The 11,905-nt window shown below is 45.8% G+C and overlaps 2 protein-coding genes across 4 annotated transcripts; both read left to right on the forward strand.

Annotated features, from left to right (window-relative positions):
* Window positions 1-98: 98 nt before the first annotated feature.
* arhgef3l (Rho guanine nucleotide exchange factor (GEF) 3, like) lies at window positions 99-6,018 on the forward strand. Of its 2 annotated transcripts, XM_060048320.1 has the most exons (13): window positions 99-363; window positions 672-717; window positions 821-871; window positions 1,423-1,482; window positions 1,584-1,691; window positions 1,789-1,947; window positions 2,496-2,558; window positions 3,015-3,111; window positions 3,428-3,504; window positions 3,728-3,985; window positions 4,273-4,443; window positions 4,767-4,959; window positions 5,490-6,018. In XM_060048320.1, exons 1-13 carry the CDS (start codon window positions 335-337, stop codon window positions 5,735-5,737), a joined length of 1,560 nt encoding a protein of 519 aa, XP_059904303.1. In that variant the 5' UTR covers window positions 99-334; the 3' UTR covers window positions 5,738-6,018. The 2 variants fall into 2 exon arrangements, with proteins under 2 accessions (XP_059904303.1, XP_059904315.1); XM_060048332.1 differs by lacking the exon at window positions 821-871.
* Window positions 6,019-6,146: 128 nt separating this feature from the next.
* usp21 (ubiquitin specific peptidase 21) lies at window positions 6,147-11,333 on the forward strand. 2 transcript variants are annotated; one of them, XM_060048343.1, is made up of 12 exons: window positions 6,147-6,347; window positions 6,921-7,225; window positions 7,887-7,943; window positions 8,046-8,163; window positions 8,277-8,391; window positions 8,764-8,883; window positions 8,986-9,050; window positions 9,173-9,360; window positions 9,663-9,741; window positions 9,915-10,022; window positions 10,168-10,282; window positions 10,509-11,333. In XM_060048343.1, the coding sequence occupies exons 2-12, from the start codon at window positions 7,070-7,072 to the stop codon at window positions 10,600-10,602; spliced, it is 1,215 nt and encodes a 404-aa protein (XP_059904326.1). In that variant the 5' UTR covers window positions 6,147-6,347; window positions 6,921-7,069; the 3' UTR covers window positions 10,603-11,333. The 2 variants fall into 2 exon arrangements, with proteins under 2 accessions (XP_059904326.1, XP_059904332.1); XM_060048349.1 differs by having other exon boundaries at window positions 7,044-7,225.
* The last annotated feature ends 572 nt before the right edge of the window (window positions 11,334-11,905 follow it).

The raw sequence follows: 11,905 nt of genomic DNA on the forward strand, positions 1-11,905 counted from the left end.
CGTAAGGCTTTATTTGAAGGGGGAGGGGTTGGGAGGGTGGCGGGGGCGAAGAATCACTTCCTCTATTTCTCAAGTTTTCACATTAAGTGCGCTTGTCTGACACAACTTTTGAGCGTTAGTGTTCAGCTCTGTTCTAAAGAGCACCATTAGGTTCGGCAAGATGTGAAACAAAGGATGTGGTCAGAGCAGCAGTGAAGGGGAAGCAAGTGCACGGTTGCTGGTAGTCGTGAGCAGGTGAACAACGGAAAAACCTGCTCTGGTCATTGGGGCTACTAATTCTAAACTTTGGCAAATAGTTGTTTGAGGATGAATTGAACAAAGATTGCTGAAGACAATGGAAATTGAGGATTCGTTGACTTCCCGGTATGTAAAAACTGTTTAGAGTCTTAGGAATTAGTCTGTATTTTAATTCAAAAGCCACTCTTCGTTAGGTTTTAGGCTTTCTGACACGCTGTAATAGGGTTTCAAATTATGCTGATCTAATGCCTAATGTGATGAAATGTAAGTTCGTACTAGTTTTTATTAAACATTTCCATGTTTGCATTTCAACCCAGCAAAATCAACCCCATGTAGACCCAATGGGCTGACGGATGGGACTTGATGTATAAAGTGAGAACTATAATGTAAATTGTTACCTGGTTCTGAATGTGCTGTGACTGTGCCTAATATAGGTCTGGTTCAAGAGACAGACAGTGTAACCTCTCGGACCATACCTGTGTAAGTCCACTGCAGTGCATCTGCATATCTTCCCCTTTCTCTTCTGTTGAAGCCTTTATGTTCAGCCTTTTAAAAACCTGTAAACTTCACTTCTAAACTGTAGAAAAAGAGAAAGCAGGAGCCGTTTGTGAATCCTGCTCTCTGCATCACAGAGGTGAGTGATGAGGGATCACTGAGGAGTCTTCAATTCTTTCCTTCTTTCTCTTTAGCAGTTTGTCACTGCTATGCAGTGACAATTATGCATTGCCTTCTCGAAGTGTAACCACAAAAGTGCATGCATGTTTTGGTCTTTGGGAAACTGATCATGCCCTAATGGTGTTCTTTGAAGCAGACGTTTGTGATTCTACACACAAAGCAAGGTTTCCTTCTCCTTCCTCTTTGAAGGTTCACACAGGAAGTGAGCGATCTGCGTAATGCAACAACGTTGTCCTCGACACCCTTCTCAACTATTCATTTTCCTCGGCTTTCTCTCCCCGTTCATGTTGCTTCACCTAGTTTCTCTCTTTGGGGCTGCAATAGTTCTTCTTCCTTAAGTGATCATTTAATAAAATGCGCTGAACTTCTGAATCCATTTATTCTGCCATTCGATTAATCAAATCACCTCAACAATGCACAACCAAATTCCTCCAAACCAGATGTTTCCTTCATTTACTCTGGATTAACGTCTTCTTTTTGAAAGAAGATACATTGTTTTCTGTGTTTCAGGATGAAGAGGATGAGGAGGATGACCACGAAAAGACCACAGAGCACAAGAAAGACCCAGAGGTGAACTTCTCATTCCTTTTTATAATTTCTATCAATCCAGGAAGATCTGGACAATTGGTTTATCTTTCTGTGTTAAAACGTCACGGAAACATTATCCCCAGGAACCAAGTACAAAGAGGGTTAGACCTGTGGCGAAGTCCAACAGCCTGACAGGCGTCATAACCCCCACAAAGACCCCAGCCCTGAAACGTTTTGGACAGTCTATCACGGTAACCTGCACCCACATGAATACATACCGAAGAAAAACCAACAAGCAGCGGTTTCCGTTGTACGTCTACTGACATAACTCCCCGTGACACCCAACAGCGCTCCATCAGCTTCCGAACGGAGGCGCGACCCTTGCCCCCAGCCAACATGCGCTCTCGGCAGAAGCCCCCCTTGTTCACGCGGAAACACAACAGCCAGTGCTGGAGCGACACCGTGGAGAGCCATGACCTCACAGCGAAGGAGATCAAACGGCAAGAGGTACAGCATGAGGCCGGGTGAAATACAACACATGCTAAATCCACGCGCTGACAGAGGTTTTTGGGAGGGGGTCATCGGGGAACTCCTGACTCCAAAAGTGGGAAATAGTTGGTGAAACCTTGGGTATTGCACAACTTTGGCAGTTGTAAAATGTTGTGTTTGGCTTTAGAGATTTTTACTCCGAATAAATTATCATTTTCTGGGTATATGTGGCAGATGATGTTATAAGTTATAAAGATGTTATAGTACACTTTTTAGAATCTGCCTGTTCCCAAGTGCCACTCTGTGTCACTTCGAGGTAAAGAGTGCAATTGTGAAAGAGGATGTGAGTCGGCATGGGACACCATGCTTCCTGTTTGCACCAATCAGCTGTGCATGTGTGTGCGTCTCGGTGTGGGGTGTGTTTGTGTGTGTGTGTGTGTGTGTGTGTGTGTGTGCGTGTGTGTGCATTAACTTGGATGTGCTTAAGTGCATGTGATTGGTTTGTTCTGGGAGAGAGCTGGGAATGTCGACACGCTTTTAACGTCACTCTCTCCTTCTGCGTGCAGGTTATCTACGAGCTGACACAAGGTGAAAAACAGCTGATAGAGGACCTCATTCTGGTGAAGAAGGTACAACCCCAGAACAGGCCTTAAGCCAATACAGATTTGAAGTCTCAACTAGAGATGTAGCCATGGTTTGAGAAATAGGGCAGGGGGGAGTGGGGTTGTTGGCTCACACACCAACTGCACGTTTCTGAGTACCAGATGGCACACATAGTGGAAACAAAAGAACAAGTCTACACTGAATTAGGCATGCACTCATCTCAAAGAAGTTCTCAAACGCAGATTTCTTTTTATAGTTGTATTTAGTTTGTATTTAATTTTTAGCTCTAAAAGAAATGACAGAGTCGACCTTATAGCTGGCTACGGGCATGGTGACAACTTCAACATCAGCCAACTGAGGTCAACGCTGTCATCATAGATGGGCTATAAAATTGAAGCAACACTGTAACAGCAGACATAGAAAGTGCTTTCCGTGCCACACCTCACCTGTACCTCCTGCTGTGTTGGTGGTGTGTCTGCAAGGTGTACTACGAGCCAATGCTGAAGCTTGAAATCATGACCGAGAGCGAGCTGGGCCATATCTTTGGAACTTTGGATTCTCTCATACCACTTCATGAAGGTAAGATGTCTCCTACTGGAAACTCGCCAATGATGAAGATACGTAATGATCAAAGTCAAATGGTAAATTTGCATTATGGCCGTTGTTTATGTTGAAATATTTACGATATTCTTAAGAATTCTTACCATGAGGTACATACACACAGTGATTATAAAAAACTGAAAAGTGCAAAAGCAAGTCTTAGCAGTCAGTATATCCGTATTACGGCACAGAGTTCGCGTCTACCATCAGAGTGTTCATTGTGGTTACTTAGTGGTTTTGTTTCAGCATATCTGTCCCCCACCATGCTACAATAACTGTGTATTTGCTGCTGCAGACTTCTTGACTCGCCTAGAGAAGCTGCGAGGATCAGAGAAGACTGTAGGAGAGGTGGCGCCCACTCTGATGAATTGGGTGAGTTATCGCCATGGCAACTATGGACCATCTAAAAAAGGAGAGAGAAAGATAGAGTGGTGAGAGTGGAGAGTTTGTCCTTCAACTTATCGACTTTGTATTTGTCTCTCTCTCTCCCTCTCCCTCTCTCTCTATATATATATATATGTCTGTCTGTCTGTCTGTCTGTCTGTCTGTCTGTCTGTCTGTGTATATTTTCTCTTTCTGACTGGCCCCCTGGAAGTTCCCCTGCCTTGAGGCCTACATCACCTACTGCTGCAACCAAGTCGGGGCCAAGGCCCTGCTGGACCTGAAGAAGCAGGACAAAGCTGTGGAGCGCTTCCTGCTTCTCTGCCAGGAGTCCCCCTTCAGCAGGAAGCTGGACCTGTGGAACTTCCTGGATCTCCCCCGGAGCCGATTGGTCAAATACCCGCTACTGCTCAAAGAGATCCAGAAGTGCACTCCACCGGAGCACCCTGATGAAGACATTCTACCTGACGCTGTGAGTGGTTCTCAGGGGGGATGGATAGTCTAGTTGCTAGGGTGTGTTGGATTCCCAGTCAAAAACTGTTTTTGTGGTTCAACTCCCAGTATCGGCAGTCAACCTGCAGGCTTCATTTAAGAAAAAGCCTCATCCCGATTGATGAAATCGAAAGTAAAACCAACATGGATAAGTCAACTGCTAAATGACTACAAACCATTCCATTGAAACATCCACAGATCCCTGGACGTCATTCTTTAAGCCGGCCAAAACACTTAAATCCTGTTTTTTCTCCGGGGGCCGTTCAGTTGGAGCTGATTCTGAGCATCGTGGAAGAGGTGAACAAGAAGACGGGGGAGGCAGAGTGTCAGTTCTACAGACGGGGTCTGGCCTACATGGAGGAGTCCCAGAGAATACCAGAGATACAGCTCTCCCGCTTCCTCTACTGCCAAGGAGAACTCAAGAACAGCAAGGGACAGGTACTGCTGCTTCTGCCCTCTTTTCATTCTTTGTATCAATTATATCCCTCATCCATATTCAAGGAGAACACGCAAATTGTCCACTAATCTTAGTGCAACTAAATAGGGGACTATTTAGTGCGAGGTTGCTTTGGGTTTGATGCCTGAATGTTTAGACATCTCAACCAATATTAAGAACCTAAAACCAGCCTGACATCTCGTTTCCCTCAAGAGCCAGAATGTGTCTTCTGCGGTACCCAAGCCAAATGGTCCGTGTTTTCTTGCTTTCCTTCCTCCTTTTCCTTCCATGTGCCTTCGTCTCCGTCCCGCAATCTGCCCCTTAGCGGCTCCATGTGTTCCTGTTCGAGCTGGCCTTGGTGCTGACCCGGCTTGGGGAGGACCGGGAGGGGGGCCACCTCTACCAGGTGTACCGCCAGCCCTTCCCCAACGCCCTGCTCAACCTGGAGGACATCCCAGACTCAGAAGCCGGCGGGGGGGGCACCTTCCGTACCGCCTTCACCGGAGGCAACGACAAAGGTCAGAGTTGTGGGGGGGGGGGGGGGGGCGGGGCAGGGTGGTGGGGCTCTCCTTGAGGTTTGGGTGTTCCACTCAGTCGGTAAGATTTGAGGGGTCGGATCCCACCGTCTCTCACTCTACAGACAGTGGGGTTCTGTACTCTAAGCCACTTTGCTACCTTGAGCAAGTGGCTTCCTTCCTCCTTCATGACGTTTAGAAAATTGTGAGGACAAATTATTATGTACAAGGATAATGTAGAAAATGATGTACTTTGGTTTATCATACAAGTAAATACTAACTGTGGAATAATACTATGGTTTAAATGACAAATTGGTGTATATTATGTTCTGTTAGCTGTTAAGGGTTAACAGCTAGCTGTTAAGCCTTAAGAGACACACACACAGTTAGCTGTTAAGGCTTAACAGCTAACAGATATGCCGTATCTGAACAATACAATACAATACCCGTAGGTCACGGTATTGTACACCTAAGGCGACCAAATGCCACCTTCCACTTCCATGTCTGTAACTTTCTCCATCTCTCACACACAGTGAGGAACTGCTTCCGCGTGAGTAGCCGGGGCCGCGCCAAAGCCCAGTCCCACAGCCTGCAGGCCAACGACTCCTTCAACAAGCAGCAGTGGATCACCTTTCTGCGCCAGGCCATCGTCCAATCGCGGGACAGGGGTTCCCTGACCAGTCAGAATCTGCAGAGTCCGCCCCCTGACCCCACCCTCAATAACTTAGCTGAACTCAGCCTCAACCCAGCTACAGAGATGACCCACCACGCCACGCACTGACAGATGCATGTCATATGAAAGTGATGCTGTGTGTCTGAGTGTATGTAATGCATACATGGGTAAGCAGTGAAAGGATATGCAATAATATTTTTAGCAGTGATATTTGTAAAATATTTTTTTACAAAGCGTTCGAGTTACACCCACTATGAGAGACAACCAATGTTTTCCTTTAAGGTATTTTATGCTGTGAAACTCATGTTACAAACTTTGCAAAAGGTACTTGTGTACATGTCTTTAAGTTTTGTGTCATATTTTTTAAATAAACGGATGCTTTAAGAGGCCCTCCTTTGGTTGGTGTACTTTGTTTGGGCTAAGTAGACGTAGCGAGATTTACATAGAACAGATTAGTGCAGATTATCTCTCTCTCGCTCTCGCTGTCTCTGTCTCTCTCTCTCTCACTCTCTGTCTCTCTCTCACTCTCACTCTCTGTCTCTCTGTCCCTCCCCATGTCTTCCATCCAATTGGCAGGGGGCATAGGGGAGGTAGACCCAGGGAGCTAACCTACGGAAACTGTAGACGGTCCCTTATGCATTTTTAACAGCTCAGCAGGTGATGGGAACAGAGCGGAGGGACAGTTTGTCCACAGATAGAGTGACCAGCAACTGATCGGGTAGGTGCAAGCACTTCTCTTCGGCCGGGCTAATGCTACAATATTCGTACAGGGTTTGTGTACAATTTACAAAACTCTTTATTTGGATTGAAGTGCATGTTTGGCACGTGTTTTGCTGCAACAAGGATGCATCTAGCTAAGGGGCTTCCTAAAACAGCAGTCTGTGCTTTGCTCTGTTATGCAATAGACCTGTTCTGTGTAGGACAGCACAGGTCAGGGGTAGCGCTTACTCAAAGCGTTTTGTGTAGTTGCTTTGTAACGATGCTTCAATCTTCATGGCTAGAGAGATTGTGTAGTGAAGACGTCAGACAGCCGGGTGACCTTCCGGAGAGACGCACGTTATCACGACGGAGAGCAGAGCACCCAACGCAGAAGGGGATGCATTGGAAAGTTGAGGGGATTTACATCCAGGGAGCGTGTGTGCATCATTCTACACCGCCGTGGCTTACAGCCCGCTCTTCCTCACTCTGCTATAAATAATCTTCCCAGTCTTATCACCTTGCCGGGAAAGAACAGGAGTATAGATGACTCCCCAACTGTTGTTTGTTGAAATCAAGACACTCTTTCCTGCAGGCTGGTCATGTGACACACACCCTGTGTCTTGCCCTGCCTTACCGTGACCCTGGCCGTAAGGAGACGAAGTGGAAGGAGTTCAACCATCAAGGGCCTCGTTGTCATGTATCTGTTCCTCGGTAGACTGTGTTGAAGGTACTGAAGCAGAAATGCCGGGGGCCAGTGGGGGCAACGTGGAGGGCTCGTGCCAAGCCCTATGCCAGACCCTGATATCCCAGAATGGCCTCCAGAGGGAGACGGCTGACATCTCTCAGTCGGTCCTCTACACCTCGCTCATGGGCCTGCTCCTGGTCACAGATAATGAGGTGGGTTCGAGGAGCGTGATTGACATGAGAACAACATCATAAGTAGGCGGGCACATGAGAACGTCACCTCTGGTTGGATATTGTTTTTTTTTGGCTTCTCTTACACATGGTCCATCATTCTGATAGAGAAACGTTCAAATGTAGAATAAACGTATACATAGAAAAGGAAATGAGTTACACACACAAACACATGTTTAGCGCTGCGTGCTTGTTGTCTTAATAGGATGACTCCTCCAGCATTGACCTTCTTTTAGCTTCCCTGGCTAGGCTATGCTAATTAGATTAGTAGGCTAAATCTGTCCCGCCCAGCGTTGTGTACACACACACACACACACACGCACACACACATACATACACACACACACACACACACACACACACACACACACACACACACACACACACACACACACACACACACACACACACACACACACACACACACACACACACACAAACCTTCTGAAATGGACATGTTGTACGGACAAAAAGGTCAGGTACAAACTAAGGGAAAGTTTACCCCGTGAATTGACCTGCTCCTCTCAATGCTATTTATGCTATCTTTTGCTTTTTATTCACATACTCTAGTGACGGTGATAGTTGAATACTGTTGATAGCAATGGTATAACATTAGCCTCTCCTTCTCTTGCCTCGCTTACAGAAAGAGCAGCTAAACTTGGGGAGTGGAAGAGTTGGCCTTAGGAATGTAGGAAACACTGTAAGTTCCTAAAGCAACTCAGAGTTTTTCAAGTTCTTTATTTAAGTGCACGTGACCCAAAAAAAAAAACATTCCCTGTCTCCATGTTCCCCGGGGTGCTAGTGTTTCCTGAATGCAGTGGTCCAGTGCTTGTCTCACACGCCCGGCTTGAGGGACTACTGCCTCCTCAAGACGTTCAGACAGGAGAAGAGCTCCAAGGAAGAGGCTAAACTCATGGAAGGTACGCTGTCCACGCACCAAGCCATCCTTACAACCATGCTCCTATTTGGCGCCATTCTTCTCTGCTTGATCGCCATGATCTTCATGTTGATCGCCCTCCTCCTCCTCTCTCAGCGTTCTCTCGGGTGCTGGCGGGCCTTTGGGACGTGGACGGGGAGGACACAGAGGTCAATCCACGACAGTTTTACTCGATCTTCAAAGAAACAGTGCCTTACTTTAGCGGCTACAGGTAAGGATTACACTCGGCCCCCAGGGAGTAGTTTGTTGGACATCATGCAGAGGTCCAGGTGTTCCCTTCTGCATGAGCGTCACACATTGTGTTTAGGAAAAGGTCAAATATAAAAACATCCATCCATGGTGTTGCTCTTAGAGTGACATCATCAAAATCAACATTCTCTCTCTCTCTCTCTCTCCCTGCTCTCTCTCTCTCTCTCTCTCTCTCTCTCTCTCTCTCTCTCTCTCTATCTCTCTCTCTCTCTCTCTCTCTCCCTCTCTCTCCCTCTCTCTCTCTCTCTCTCTCTCTCTCTCTCTCTCTCTCTCTCTCTCTCTCTCTCTCTCTCTCTCTCCCCCCCACTCTCTGTCTGACCTTTAATGTTTCCAGTCAGCAGGACGCCCAGGAGTTCCTGCGGTTCCTATTGGACAGACTACACACTGAGGTCAACAGACGTGTGTGTGTGCGACGAACAGGCAAGGAGCCTGTGCAAAAATATGCCAAATTCAGGTTAGCATCCAGTATTTATTTACTGAACTCCATGGATTTTTCTTACGATTCTTCCTCACCTTTACACCAGCGCTAACACCCCCACCATTTGCCACCTCTCAGAATCTCAGAAGAGGCCGCGGCGATGTGGAAGAAACACTTGGAGCGAGATGACAGTAAAATAGTGGGTCAGTTAACAAGCCATTACGGCTGCTGCTCCTCTTACCCTCCTCCCCCATCCCGATCACAACCACGATCATCAATGATTCTCTCCCCTCTCATCATCCTCTCTCTCCCACGGTCCTATCAGACCTGTTCTCTGGCCAGCTGCGCAGCTCCCTCCACTGCTCCGTGTGTTCCCACCACTCCAACACGTTCGACGTCTTCTGTGACCTGTCCCTCCCCATGCCCAAGAGGGGCTCCGCCGGCGGGGTGACGCTCAGGGAGTGTCTGGACCTCTTCTCTCAGGAGGAGAAGCTGGACAAGGAGAACGCACCGGTAGGTCGTCAGCAGACACAAGGTGGGCCAGACTAAAGTAGTCGTGTACGGACACAGAACGGAACGCTAGTCACTTGAGGGAGAAAAGGGTTGTTTTTTATGCTGTTAGACCTAGGAGAAGTACATTTAGTGTTTATTTATAATTAGGATTCTATGCATTGTCAGCAGCAGCAGCATCATCGGCCCCCGTCATCAACCTCCGTGTCATTTTAATGTATTTTGCGGATTCATGTGTGTGCTTTTCACAATGTCTTTGTCTTGGTGTCTGTGTCCCTGTGTGTGGCTGTATGCGTGTCTCTAAGATGTGTGAGCGGTGTACCAGGCGAACACAGAGCACCAAAAGGCTTTCCATACAGAGGTTCCCTCAGGTCATCGTTATCCGTATCCATGACAACCATTCCATTCCTTCCTTCTGTCTGATTTGAATGCTATGGACTTTTCCTGTAAAATATGCAGGACACAATCATTTGTTTAGGTGCCGATATTAATGTGGATGTAGATATTGATGGATGTCCATCTTGAAATCTGATAAAAACCTTAATACCTTGCATCAGACCTGAACCGTTTCACCATGTCCCGCTGGTCCATCAGTAAAAGCACAGTGTGTGTGTCATTCCCACTACTCAACCTCGACCTTGGACCCTATGGACCTGTTGACTGTGGTAACAAACACTTCTACATCCATTCCCATCCTGTGCGACGAGTCTGTCTTCCCTGTTTGTTTTTGCTTGCTTTACGGTGATTCGTTGAATGTATGTGGTTCTCCACTGTGCACACGTCTATAAGAGAATCTGTGTCCTCTTGCAGGTGCAGTGTTGTATGACCTGTATGCCGTATGTAACCACTCTGGGACAGTGAACATGGGCCATTACACGGCTTGTTGTCGGGAGGACAATGGATGGTGCTTCTACAATGACTCCAGGTGACATATCCCCACTATATACCCACTTACGAACAATGCAATGTCTGGTATTCAATACTGGAAACAAAAGCAGCACATTATTCGATAATAATATTTCTTGATCATAAAATTGATTGATTGATTGATGAAACTAAAATCTGTGACCTTTTAGCTCAGGCCTTTCTAATTGTGTTCTTCTCCGGTTCTCCCACCTCTACACCTTGTCTCTTCCTCCCGCCCCTGGCAGTGTGACTCCAGTCTCGGAGAACCAGCTCCAGACAAACCAAGCCTATGTGCTCTTCTACCAGCGCACTAACAGCAATTCCACTTTAAGGAAATAAACCTCACGCCGGCTGGATGACCTTATGACATCTTGCGCAGCCAATCAGGGCTGCTTTACCTCATTGTATACCAAACTAGTAGACACAGCTTTACACTAGCTCTGGCACCTCTGACTTTGTCAGCTAATGCGGACTGAAGTGTTCAGTTTTCTCGTTACTTAAGGGAAATAATGAGGATACCTGATATGTAAGAAGGCACTCGAGGGAATTTAGAGGGAAAAGCTTTTCTCGTTGCTTACAGAATATTTTGAGCTGTACTGGCCAGCTCTTTCCTCAAGGGACCTAGTTCTACAAATAGACACACTCTCCGTTTGCTGCTATGATTTATTTAGGTTGGCTAGATATCAATGGACTTAATCATGTGGATATAACACCTGGAGTATGTAGAAGTTAGAGGATTAACTATGGCACAACTTAAAGATTCAAATCAGGTTTAAGAAGTCTTGAAAAATAGCTTTAAACATATAAACTGAATGTATGCCATTGTAACCCATATTTCAACATGACAGTTAGTTATGTTATGTACTAAAAAGTGTTATTTGTTCTTTAAAGGACTTAAATACAGTAATTGCTTGACTAATGCATACATTGGGTTAGACACCTTTTTTTAAGATATATTTTATACTTCACTGTTCCCTGACAAAATACTGAATATTGTGACATTTAGATGACCGCAACTGACCACCCTGTATTATACCACTCTGAACCAAAAATAAAGTTCCATTTTACAATTTGCCTGAACTTTACTGGCTGCCTAAGGCGCGCATGCGTAGTGTGTAGTGGGCGGAGCTTCTCGTCGGTCAGGAAGAGGAGAAAGGCGGACACAAACTTCAAACTGTAATATTACATGCTTAGTCGTAACTATTTAGTTCTTTAAAACTAGCGTCAGTTCCTTTATGAAATTCGGATGGACTTAAGGCAAGGCAAGGCAACTTTATTTATATAGCACTTTTCATACACAAGGCAGACTCAAAGTGCTTCACATATAAACATTGTCATACAATAAAATAAAATAATAGGTAAGTAAAAGAATAACATATGCAAAAAATAGAAGTTAAGGCATTTTAGTATTAAAATAGAAAATAAAGGCAAAGTTAAAAAAGCTTTTTTAGAAAGTGCAATGTATTTAAGATTTAGCAGAAAGCTATAGCAAACATAAAAGTCTTCAGTCTTGTTTTAAAGGTGCTCAGAGTTAGCCTGGTTCTACCAGACTCTCGTACTTCACTTCATTTCATTTCGGGAAATTCAAATTGAGCGGAAGTACTTAGGCGGGCGGAGCCAGGCTAGCTCAGAGTTGGGGCAA

The sequence above is a fragment of the Gadus macrocephalus genome, chromosome 1 (genome assembly GCF_031168955.1).
Source record: "Gadus macrocephalus chromosome 1, ASM3116895v1".
In the NCBI taxonomy this organism is placed as follows: domain Eukaryota; kingdom Metazoa; phylum Chordata; class Actinopteri; order Gadiformes; family Gadidae; genus Gadus; species Gadus macrocephalus.